The following is a 13320-nucleotide window of genomic DNA, read 5'->3' as shown; positions in this document are numbered from 1 at the left end:
TCACGATAAACAACCACCCTTTTACCATTAATCACAAAATATACCAAGGAAAACAAAAAAGAGAGGGTGGGTGGGTGGGAACTTCTCTCAATGGCTTCTTCCCTGGACTGCCCGTTTTCCCGCACTTTTCCCTATTATACCTCTTCCCCCCTTTACCCCACCCCCATCCAAATGCCAGCCCCTCCAAACCTATACCCAATCCCGACCATTGGGATTTAAAAATTGCACCCTCCTGGCCAATCCCGGTCATGTGGGGCTTCCTTCTAGGTTCCCATGCCTCCAGCCCCCTTCTTGACCGTGTACGGCCAACCCGGGTTCCATAGTTCCGTAATACCCCTCCCCATCTTACCGACCTCAAGTAGCTTAACAAATAAAAACACTGCACCTGTAATTTCTTTGGATAAATTTGGCCACAGCGGCCATTTTATTAACAAACAACATTAACATATAAACATTATTATTCAAATAAATACATAAGAAGGGAGGGTTCTTGGAGTTAAAAATTAGATCTGGCATAACTAAACCGAAATCGAACCACCGTATTACCCTCAGCCGTCCATCACCAGCTCGAGGGCACCAAAAGCTCCCAGGGTAAAACCCCGTCCAGAGCCCCAAAAACCAAATGCCAGATCACCCCGCTTAATCAAGCCACTGCCTGTAAATTTCCAATAACTTTCCCACCGACACTTCTGTGCCAACTCCAAGAACCCCACCCCCCGCCACAAACGAACAGCCCTGACCACCTCAGGCTCGTGAGCGCCCCAACACTGCCAAAGCCCTCTCAATCCCCTCCTGTATAGATAATGCCCATAAATCAATCCCAATATCGTTCAGGTGCACCCCATCCTTTGCCCAAAAATCACCAACCCCTGCCTCAAGATCAAGATGCCGAACACTTACACCCCCATTTCTACCAACAAAAGCTGCTATGGCTCTATTCAACTTTACTCTTGCCCTATTAATGCCCTTCACTGATCTGGCCTCCCTCCAATTTTTTCTCGGCACAATGTCAGACCAAACCGTCAACACCCCAGGAAAAGATGTCCATAACCTTAAAAAATCAATTCGAATATCCCTCATCAATTCCCTAACTGGCCGAACCCCCAAATCATTCCCCCCCATATGCACCACCAAAATGTCCGGCGCCCGGTCCAAACGAGCCGCCTTATGGAATTCAGGAAGCACCCTTCTCCATACCATCCCTCTAAAACCCAGCCACCGGACCACCACTTGCTCTCTGCTAAAACCCAATTGCCTACCGTTTGGCCTCACATCCGCCCGCAGCGCCCCCCAATGAACGAAAGAGTGTCCAAGAATCCAGACTAATAACGGGACGTCACCTGCAATAAGACAACCAAAGAATTGTATTCACTTCTGACCAGATAAAACATAAGCCTGCACACCTAATGCCGTACATAGGACAGATAACGATCTGAACTCCACCTCCCGATGCGTTTTATCACATCCTTTCCTAAACCCAAACCGTCCGCTTCTGACGCCGCACCGATTCTGAAAGAATGCGACCCGTACACCTCAGGACTAAGGCCCAACTCCCGGATCCCTTTTTTAAATACTGCAATAAATTGAAAACGTGACGGAAACTCTCCGTTTTTATGACACAATAATGGGCCCTTACGTCCCGACCAAACCTGCCAGTAAGCCATTAAACATCTCCTAGGACACATAAACGATCCATCAACTTCCCCCAATACCACTAGCTTGCCTCTGCCCAATTGATCCGTCTTCGCCCTCCTAATCCAAAATTCGATGCCCCCTTTCCGACCGTTCACATCCTCGGCAAACAAACCCCCAACCTTATTCCTACTTGGTGCCACCAACTCACCTAATCTTAGAGCGCCAAAGAACGCCAATGAAAAAGCCAACCTAAACAGTGTGGCTTCAAAAACTGAACAACAAATCTTATCCAACGCTAAACCCAACTGCTCTAAAATACTAAAAGTCACCGGTCTTCGTTTATCTAACACCTTACCGCCTCTCCTAAAGCCCCTAAGTGCTTGCTTCACTAAAAACGATTTTGTAACGTCTTTTAACCCCTGCAATTTAAAAGCGAATGCCAATCCTGCTACAAATTTACTAACTTTTGACACAGACCATCCAATCTCTGCTGCCCTTCCCACAAGAAACAGCACCGCCATCTCTCTATCTCCTTCACTTTCCACCACACCCCACTCCAGAATCCAACTTCGCCATACTCGCCACGATGCCTCGTATGATGCCCAGGTCTGCCTCGTAATGGACTCCCTTATTAACCGTCCGGCTCCTCCATAACCAGTTGCCACAAATGCGAAGGGCATTCTTGACCCACGTCCTCGGCCTCTGGTGCTAGCGCCCGAAAACAGTCCCACTGAAAACGAGATAAGGCATCTGCTATAGAATTTTGTACACCTGGAACATGGACCGCTGTAATCCAAGCGTTCAGCTTAAGACAACAAAGTACTAGTTCCCTCAGTAGCCTAATCACAGGCGGGGATGAGGCCGACAAGCTGTTGATGACAGACACCACTCCCATGTTATCGCAATGAAACCGAATTCTCCTGTTGGCAAAACACTCCCCCCAAATAGTAACCGCAACAACAATAGGGAACAATTCCAAAAACGCCAGGTTCCTCGTAAGTCCCCTCTCCGTCCACCCAATCGGCCATGCCCCAACACTCCACCGCCCTTTCCAGTAGGCCCCGTATCCAGCACCTCCCGCAGCATCTGTAAAAATCTCACAATCAAAACTGCTTACAAACTCCTGCTGGATTAATGACCTGCCATTATAGCTTTCCAAAAACAACTTCCAAACCCTCAGATCCTCCTTGTGTTCCTTATTTAGGCGGATAAAATGATGAGCCGCACGCACTCCTGCTGTGGCGCCTGACAACCTGCGACAAAATATTCTGCCCATTGGCATAATCCTGCATGCAAAATTTAAGCGCCCCAACAGCGATTGTAGCTCCCTCAGGGTCACCTTGCGCAACCTCCTGACTCTATCGACCTCCTGCTTGAGCAGACACAATTTATCTTCAGGTAACCGGCACTCCATCCTTTCTGTATCAATTACAATGCCCAAAAAACTTAGGATTGTGCAAGGGCCTTCTGTCTTTTCTTTTGCCAATGGTACACCAAAATGCTCCGCTACCCACACCATAGTACCTAACAAATTCCTACACAATAACGATTGCGGAGGGCCTATAAACAAAAAATCATCCAAATAATGAATGACTGAATTAACTGATGCCAGGTCCATCACCACCCATTCCAAAAAGGTACTAAACGTTTCAAACAAAGAACACGAAATTGCACAACCCATTGGCAAACACCTATCCATGTAATATGCCCCATTCCAAAAACAACCTAACAACGGGATGCTATCCGGGTGAACTGGCAGCAACCGAAAAGCCGACTCGATATCCGTCTTGGCTAGCAACGATCCTGACCCATAACGCTGTACCCATCGCACCGCCGCATCAAATGATGTATATTCAACTGAACATAATTCCTGTGCAATGCCATCATTCACCGAGAGCCCCTTCGGGTACGACAAATGCTGAATCAAACGAAACTTATTCAGCTCTTTTTTGGGCACAACCCCCAGTGGCGAGATAATCACCCTGCTGCTAGGTAATACCCGAAACGGTCCCGCCATCCTGCCCAATTCCACCTCCTTAGCCAACTTCACGCTAACCACATCCGGATGAAGGGAAGCCGACGTCAAATTTTTTAGAGAAAAGGGGACCTCGTGCTCAGGAGGAGGGATTCTAAAACCTTCCAAAAACCCATCCGAAATGACCTTAGCCTTCGACTGATCAAGATACCTACTTAGAAAGGGGGCCATCGCGTGAACCCTCACCGGAGTCACCCCTTTGACCGGTACCCACTGTCGGCTTTCCCTTACCCTTCTTAAAGCATTTTGATGCTCCGTGTGAGTTTCCATTACAATGGGAGCACACGTGTTTGAATTTACAGGAGGTCCCGTACTTGCATTGGCCGTCATTAAATTGCCAGCAAGTTCCCACTTCCTTCTTAGCGCTTTGTGCCCGTTGGTTACCTCCCCCTTGTCCTGCTGGTTGGTTACCACTACTGCTGCTCCCGTGAAAGGACTGCCCATACCTCACTGGGGCCATAACCTTCAGCCACAACCCAATGTCCTTTTGATCCCATCTGATCTCAGGGCGGACTGCCTTCCTCTGACGAAATTGCTCGTCATAACGTAACCATGTCTGACCCCCGTAAGTCCTATGAGCCTCCCCAATAGCATCAAGGTAGCAAAACAAACCCGAACAATTATCAGGAGCTTTTTCTCCAATAACGCTAGCCATTATTGCAAAAGCTTGCAACCAATTGACAAACGTCTGTGGAATCAACCTCCACCTACGCTTCTCTTCTTCCTCTTTTTTACTGTCTTCCTTTTTTCCCTTATCCAGGTTAAACTTTTCCAACGGAAGAAGGGAAAAAATTTCGACATACTCGTCCCGCCAAATTTTTTCTTTAACCTCTTTTTTTAAATGCGCCCCCAATGGCCCCTCAAAGCACACGTATACCTCCCCTTTCGCCCTATCATCCAGTTTTATACTATCCGCATTATCCTTTTCTGTCTGCACACACACCGACACCCCAGAAGGTGTCCCAGCTGTACACCCCGCCGACCTGGCCGACTCGCTCCCCACCTGCAACAACGCCGGTTGACTAGGTAGCCAAGCCCCAGCCGGTGACAACCCCCTTTGAATGGCCCCCCCGCCGTCTATTCTCGCCAAAATGCGCGACATGCTAACCAACAAATCCCTAAACCCACTTACATCTGACCCACTACCTCCCCTAACATTTTCCCCGCTTGGCCCAGACACCTGCCTATCGCCTACCCCATCCGCTACAGACCCCGCGGGCGACAAACCATACATAGACGCATACTCACGAAGCTGCGCAGGTGCTGTGTCCCCGCCAGCCGTACTCGCCGAGTCCTGATGAGTCCTTGGTTCGTCTTGTTCTTCTCCATAATCCAGTCCGACCGACCCCTGCTGCTCAAGGCCCGCGCCCCTGGCCTCCTCGTCACCAGGGGGGACCCGAGCCCGTGCCGACCTCCCCGCCGTTCGTCCTCCACTCCTCACCGCCGACCGTGCACATCCGCGATTTTTAGACCCGGACTCACCAGCCCGATCCGTGTTGGTCCGTGGATAACTGCCAGGCAAATCCGTGCTGCTGCCCGCCGCTCCATCCCTCTGCCTGGAGAAACTTGAGCCAGGCAGCAGGTCCTGGAATTGGTGCTGCCTGCCCGTGTAGCTCCGCTGCTGTCTGCGCCCTCTGGTCTGTCTGGCAGGCACCCCGACAGGAACGTCGCCAGGTGTGCCTGCCGCGCTGGTGTTCCCTCCGTTCCCCGCTGCAGGATTGCCGCCCTTTTTTCTTTTAAATAACCGGCGTCTTGAATCGCCACTAGATCTTGGAGCGGGGGGCGTGTCACTGCGCCCGCCGCTCATTGGCTGTGCGTCCCTCTCGTCTGTCTCCGGGGCCGGAAGTGACGTAGTCCCCATTTCCGGTGAGGCCCCGACCCCGGATGATGCGTCTGCGGCCCGGGCCTTGCTTCCGGCGTGGCCTGGGCTCTAGTACTGCGGCGCGCCGACGGGGGAGGCTGCACCACGACGGACCGGGGAACTTCAGTCGCGGACCGCGACCCGATGCAGGGGGAGCCCGCAGACCGGCTGGGCGGATTCCTGCCGCGGCGGGCACGCCGGCAGGGGATTCCGCCGGCATGCTCCCCGGACACAGGGTCCCCTGAGGGGCTCCGCAGCCTGCGCCTGCTGCCCGTACCAACCATCTCCAGGGAAAGCCTCTCGGGGGGCCGCGTCCTCCTGGCCCTTCTTCCCAAACCCGACGGGGATTCTTCCTCCCCGGCATTCCCCAGAAGTCCGGCCAGCTGGGCCTCAAGCCACCCTCCTTGCCTGGATCTGGCAGTCTCCCTCAGCCTGGCGATAAGGGACTCCACAGACTCCATAATAGCGAGAAGAGTGTCCCAGCAATTAGAAAGGTAAAATAATTTTTTTTTTATTATTTTTTTTTTTTTTTTTTTATCGGTGCTCCAGAACTTCTCTCAATGGCTTCTTCCCTGGACTGCCCGTTTTCCCGCACTTTTCCCTATTATACCTCTTCCCCCCTTTACCCCACCCCCATCCAAATGCCAGCCCCTCCAAACCTATACCCAATCCCGACCATTGGGATTTAAAAATTGCACCCGCCTGGCCAATCCCGGTCATGTGGGGCTTCCTTCTAGGTTCCCATGCCTCCAGCCCCCTTCTGGAAATCTGCTGCGTCAAAAACGCAGGTTTTGCTGCATTTTTTGTGCATTTTTGGTGTGTATTATTCAGTGTGTATGTGACATTCAGTGTGTGTGACATTCAGTGTGTGTAACATGCAGTGTGTATGTGACATTCAGTGTGTATGTGACATTCAGTGTGTGTGACATTCAGTGTGTGTAACATGAAGTGTGTATGTGACATTCAGTGTGTGTGACATTCAGTGTGTGTAACATTCAGTGTGTATGTGACATTCAGTGTGTGTGACATTCAGTGTGTGTAACATGCAGTGTGTATGCGACATTCAGTGTGTGTAACATGCAGTGTGCACACTGCATACGTTTTTTCTTTATTCAGTTAGCGGGTTTCGCAGTACTACATACTTCTTTATACGGTGCTGGATTTATAAGTGATTGAAGTGTTGTGTATACACCACTAGATCAGGTTAGTATAACCTTTATCTCCCTTGGATAAAACCATATTGCGCTGTTTTTTTCCTCCTGGTTTTAACACTGTAGTAGAAAGTTCGTAGGTGTAAGGCTATGTTCACACATGTTGGGTTTTTCAGCGTCACAAACTTGCAGCAAAACTTAATCTTTGGCAGGAAATCTGCTGCGTCAAAAACGCAGGTTTTGCTGCATTTTTTGTGCATTTTTGGTGTTTTTTTTCCAGCATTTTTCCCTGTCCTTCTGCCTCTATTTATGCATGTACATAAAGCTCGTTGAAAAAAAAAAAGAACCCCTTTCTATTTTGCCATCAAAAACTAAAAAAAAAAACGCTGATGCAAATTTTTGTGCGTTTTTGATGCAGTTTTTCAGCATTTTTTTTCAGCACCCATTACTACCCATGGGTGAAAGAAGTGAAATGCTCTATTTCCCAAAAACCCAACAAAGGCATAAAATATGCAACAAAAAAAGACTTATGATTAGGGTCTAAGGGGTAACATTTCTCCTTTTGGAAAGTGACATGCCTGACATGCCCGTGTAAGGAGACTTATAGGCAATACAGTGCTCTTCTGGGAGCATACCTTTGCATGTCAGGCATGTCACTCTCCACAAGGAGAAATGTTACCCCTTACACCACAGTCAGACGCCTCTCATTCAACCAAATTAGATCTATTGCTTTGCACTGAGGAGGGGCAACACCCCGAAACACATGTCTGCAAATTGAAATTCTGCTTTGGCTTTTTTACTAAGTCATGAGGCAAGGCTTGTTAAAGGGTCGATATTGCCTTTTAGGATTGCTACTTCCAATAGGTGGCGCTAGAGTTCAAGCCCTCTTCCTTTCTGAAGAGGCAATTTGTGGCGCAACAGGAGTTATCAGACAAGTCGTGTGACCAAAAACACTTGTGCAACTTGTCTGTAACTTGCTGTCGCTTGACTATTGTACAGCTGGAACTAGGACGTAAAAGAAGAACAATTCATTTGCAGTGAAGTCTATGAAAAGTGTTTTGTGTGCCACTTGCAACCATCGACAGAAAATCCAATATATTTGCATTTGCAGTAGTTCATGACACCTTTGGAAATCATTTGATGCAATGTCATAATATGTCACTACAATTTCAGTGTCACATGACACGTCGCCATGTAGCCCGAGCCTAAGGCTATGTTCACACATTGCTTTTTTTCAGCTTTTTTTTGCTGCATTTTTCATGCAAATTTCCAGTTGTGTTTTACAGTAACAGCAAAGTGTATGAGATTCCAGAAATCTCATGCACACAGCTTGTTTTTTATTTGATCAGGATTTTGTGCTTTGCATGTTTTTTTGCAGAATAGAACATGTCACTTCTTTCAGCATTTTTTTCAGTGCTTTTTCAGCATTTTTTCACCCATTGGAAGTAATGGGTGGTGAAAAAACACTAAAAAAACGCTCCAAAAACGCAGGTGTAAGGTTTTTCAGTGCCAAAATTCGAATGAGATTTTTTTTTTTGCACTGAAACTTATGTACATGCTTAGAAACAAAAAGACAGTGAAAAAAACGCATCAAAAATGCACCAAAAAAACAAGCAAAAAAAGGCAAGAAAAATCCTGAACAAACTTCCTGCCAAGAGATCAGGTTTTGCTGTAGAAAAAAAATGTTGAAAAAACGCAGTGTGTGAACATAGCCTAAGACATGCACTTTTTAAACAGGGTAAAAGAAAAATAAACATCTATGGGAGAAAAATGTTACAAAGTATCTAAAAACATCACTTAAAGATGCTGTGATTTTTTTTAAAAAAAGCTATGAAAACCAATAAGTTAAAAACAAAAAGAAAAAAATCAACAACGTAGTGAACGCCTTGTGTTTAAAGGGTTGCTCCACTTCTCATATATTGTTGACCTATCCCGAGATAAGATTCCTTCTTTCCCCGTGTTGCTCATTGGATTATACAAAGATCTTTGGTAAAATGAGATACTCTCACCTTCTTCTTCCTGTTCTTCTCCTTTTGTTAAGATAAGAAAAAAAAAGGATAATATTATTATTGTTTTGAAACTAATGGAAATAAATTGTCTACAGAAAATAGAAGAGATTCCCACTTATTGGAGCATAAGTCATTATAATGTTTTTCCTATGTGAGACATATCTTCAGGAGGGGTCGTAAATATCTAGTTGATTTGGGACCCTCAATTGGGAGTTGCAGCTACCTCTTTAACTGAAATTGCTTGGGACTCCCATTCCCAAAAGTGTACAACGCTCCATTCACGGTGAGTGAAGAACACTGTTCTAGAGATGGGTGCGGACCTACATTTATTCTGTGGCTATCCCATAAATGTTTAAGATAGAAAACATTTTAGTCTTTAGCTCTATGCTGATACAAAATCAGCCACAATTCACCTTGCAATCATATAAAGTTTTGTATATTTAGTGACTTTTACAAGGTCATTTGCAACTATATTTTTCCCCTTTGGAAAACATTCAGGTTACATGTACAGTACTGTGCAAAGGTTTTAGGCAGGTGTGGAAAAAATGTTGCAAAGTAAGAATACTTTAAAAAAAATAGAGATTTTCATAATTTACTTTTATCAATTAACAAAATGCAAAGTCTAAATCATAATCAATATTTGCCTTCAAAAGAGCATCAATTCTCTAGATACACTTGCATACAGTTTTTGAAGGAGTTTTTTTCCAAACATCTTGGAGAAGTAACCACAGATCTTCTGTGGATGTTGGTTTGCATAAGGATTAGTGGTTATTTCTCCAAGATGTTTGGAACAACTTTTCTGCCGAGTTTTTCAAAAACTGTGTGCAAATGTCTCTAGAAGAATTGATGCTGTTTTAAAGGCACACAAACTATTGATTATGAATTCGATTTCTCTTTTGTTCACTCATTTTGCATTTTGTTAATTGATAAAAGTAAACTATTAACACACGGTCACCCCTTCCAAGGATTTTGATACAAATGTTCACAGTTGTAGGCATGTTCTTTATCTGAACTGATGCAAACCCTACAAAAAAACAGTGAAATTCCAGGTTGCGAGTTAGCAAAACACAAAAAGTGCTAAGTGGGTGAATACTTTTGCAAGCCACTGTACATCATATTAATCCTGACCAATAAATAAAATTAGAAAGTCTTACCTTCCTGCTGCTCCCTGCAGAGTGTGACAGTTTACCGATTGACAAGTGAGAATGGAAAGAAAAATACAGAAACAGGACAGTTTTATAAAGCAATGGTCTTTACGATTTAATAACATTAGATTAGTGACCATACGTATAATAGATGCACGGACAAGCAATGGTAACATCTGTCACCTGACGAGCCTGATGATCAACCTATGATCCATCCTTATTAAATAGATATTAGTTCATTAATAAGGTGATCATTCCAGAACCTGGTGAATAGGTGATACATTGTGACTATGGGAAAACTCCTTTAAAAATGACCAGTCGTGTGTCGTAAATGTGTAATTTATTACTTGGTGTAAATGCCGCAGTTCTCCTGTATCTGGCGTTGGAAGAAGACTTCCATAGAGAAAAGTTGAGGATCACACCCTCTTGGCTAAAAAGACTAAATTTATATACAAGGAGGAAAAGAACATCTCAGGAACAGAGAGGCGCAAGAACAAAAGAAAAATGATGCCAGATTCAGGAGAACGGCGGCATTTACACAAGATAAAAAAAATACATTATTAGTGGCAAGAAACAGGTCCTCATTAATATTAGTTGGCAAAAAGGTTTATAGTGTTGTATGCTAATTACGCTGACTCTGATTGGCTAAGAAAGAGCATGACAGCTGTATGTATGACTTACTCGTAGTCCACTTCCTCTGTATCGGACATTTTGGCAGTTGTTCACCTGTAGATTAAGAACATAAATATCATTCAGTTCCTCAAAACAGTATTTCCATATGATAATGCAGTCATATGTTATATAGTAGTGGAGGATATAAACATCACCTAAGATGATGGTCAAAGGCACAAAGATATGATAATAATATGGATACTCTTTATTGGTTGGAATACCCTCCTATTAAGTTCATTGTTATGCACCTCTCCCACGTATCCCAGGCTCTGCTTCCTTCCCCTTGGTCCGCTGCCCTCTGCTGTGCTCCACGTTGGAGTTTGAAAGTTGCGGGCATGGCTCGAGGATGTAATCTGCCTAGACCTATTTAAATCTCACTAAGACACACACCTGTATTTTATTATTAAGACTATGTGTTCAGTTTGGTCTGCTTCATCTTCAGCTCATATTGTATTCGCCTTGCTGGATCTCTATGACCCTGCATCACCCCTGATTTGTTGATCAACCCTCTGCCATCCATCTCCTGGATCCTCTCCTCATTTGCAGTAAACTACTATACTTTTAGACCTATCAAGAACTAATTTTATTGAATAAATATATATTTACGCATCAAACAGCAATTACAAAGTATCACATATATTGACAAGTAACAGAAACAGAGAACACAAGGCTAGGCTCCCTACTAGTGTTGAGCCACCCCCGAAGTGTTCGAGTTCGGTTCGGTTCGTCGAACACCCGTATGTTCGCCGAACTGTTCGGCAAGTGGGCGTCCACGCATTCGGGGGGGCGTTCTGATCAGACACAAACAAAAGGGGGGCCTTCTTCCGGATTGTAGAAGGTATTACATGGCAGCAGTACACGCTAGAATCCTGGACTTCTTCCATCATTCAGAGGGGAAATTGTGGGTCAAAATAGCTCAATCCATTTGTCCTAAAGCTCTTACCACTCTCCCATGGTGCGCCCATTTAACTGTCCCCTCTCTTGGCCTTATGTCATATAGTACTTATGCCACTGCTTTGGCTTTGAGATCCCAAAAAAAAGCTTATCCTCAATCGACCCCCAGGGCCCCTTGCTCCCGATTTCAGATAATCCAGATTTCCCACCAGGACTATCTGCAAATAGATTTCTCGGTTCAAATAAATCCCATCCGATATTATTTTCTCATGTCATCTCCAATACTTCGCTGCTCCCCCTCAATGACTTGTTACAGGGAAGAGCCACTTCCCCGAAGGCTAATTTTGAATATAGCCAGTTACAACACTTCTATTCAACTGTGAAGAAGCGCACACATCTTCATAGAGATCTCACAAACTTTGAAAAATTGAGCCTATCATTGTCACCCCCTACACACTCCATCTCCCTACTGTATAATCTCCTCATTGCCCAGGTAGCTGACAATAGGCCAGGATTCTGCGGTGCATGGGAAAGGGAACTGGGGAAGTCCTTCTCTGACTCACAATGGGATAAATGTTTCTTCCTAACACATAAAACCTCAATAGGGTCCAAAGCTCAGGAAACCTCCTTCAAAATTATCTCTAGATGGTACCGGGTACCAGCAGTCCTTCATAGATGGTACCCAGTGGTCTCAGATACATGTTGGAGATGTGGGGAGGGGGAAGGGACAATGTCACACATATGGTGGGCATGCCCTATAATAAATGCATTTTGGGCAAAGGTGGTTCCCATGATTGAGAAAATAACTGGTTTGACTATCCCGAATACGCCAGAAGCCCTCCTTTTATCAATGTTACCAATAAGTAAACGTAGTTATAAAAGGTCATCAATAGGCTACCTAATACAGGCGGCTAAGAATGTCATTCCACGACACTGGAAAAGCAGAGACCCATCCACTGTGGAGGAATGGTTTGTGGAGATCTCCCTCCTTAATAGGATGGAGCATCTGATTGCCATCTCACCGGCTGATGTTGATAGACACTGTGTGATTTGGAGGGATTGGATTGATTTGCAAAACTCTGACGCCTACCATCTAGCCCCCAACTAAAGTTATCCGTGATGTCGGCACAACAATGATCATAATCGCACTCTATTGATTGGTGGTCTGCCGTGGTCCGCTCCCTCTCTCTCTATCTTTCATATGGAAAAATACATGTTTGATCTGGATATTGATGGAAAACCCTCCCTGTACCCCCCAATGTACTGTCGTTATGCATAGATTTATAGTTATACTACCCCTTTTACTATGTATATTGTATTCTCTTGTACTTTTTCAACACAAAAATAAAAAAAAACTTGAATTTGAAAAAAAAAAATTGTAATTAGATCTACAGGCGGTGGCTACTCCACTGACTAGCAGACACTGAAGCTTTGGAGCAGACCTCTGATTCCCAGGCTATAGTATGAGTAAACAGCTCTTCAGACTCAACCATCTGTGTTACCCCAAGCCATAGTGTATGTAGTTTCTTACGGTTAAAAGGGGGGGGAGAGACCCGACCCACCTGGAATTGATGATGGCAGCGTCATGTAAAACACAGCAAGGGGACTCCAAAAAGAGTCTCCATATTTTCCCCAAAATTGTGGCACAGACACCACTTAGGTGGCATCAATTGTCCCAGAGTTGCTTAAAATGGTTGGTGAGTTGATTTTCCAAAATCCTCAAGCTTTTAGTCTCCCCAGAATGACACAGGTGGGGCAGATGGTGGTTGTCCCAGCCCGCTAGGCCGCATTGTAGCACAGTGAGCTTCGCACTGCAACTTATGCTTCATATCCGTGTGACGGTTCATGCATGAAGTACTCAAGCTATGGATTTTTTGGCCTCTACTTAGCTTTTGCTGACAAATGTTACAGATAACAC

At 45.2% G+C, this 13320-nt stretch overlaps 1 protein-coding gene across 4 annotated transcripts in view; it reads right to left on the bottom strand.

The window, feature by feature from the left end:
- Positions 1-13320, bottom strand: part of TNNT1 (troponin T1, slow skeletal type) — a 169601-nt gene that overhangs the window by 121722 nt on the left and 34559 nt on the right. For 2 of the 4 annotated variants that reach the window (XM_073657779.1, XM_073657780.1), the window contains exon 2: positions 10518-10562. In XM_073657779.1, coding sequence (XP_073513880.1) covers positions 10518-10546 — 29 coding nt within the window. In that variant the 5' untranslated portion in view covers positions 10547-10562. Of the gene's footprint in view, positions 1-8691; positions 8715-10517; positions 10563-13320 lie in introns of those variants that run through there. The other 2 variants (XM_073657781.1, XM_073657782.1) reach the window with 2 other exon arrangements.

This window comes from Phyllobates terribilis, unplaced genomic scaffold (assembly GCF_046119375.1).
Source record: "Phyllobates terribilis strain yellow unplaced genomic scaffold, ASM4611937v1 Scaffold_12__6_contigs__length_324123572, whole genome shotgun sequence".
In the NCBI taxonomy this organism is placed as follows: domain Eukaryota; kingdom Metazoa; phylum Chordata; class Amphibia; order Anura; family Dendrobatidae; genus Phyllobates; species Phyllobates terribilis.
This window is presented reverse-complemented; position numbering and strand designations above follow the sequence as displayed.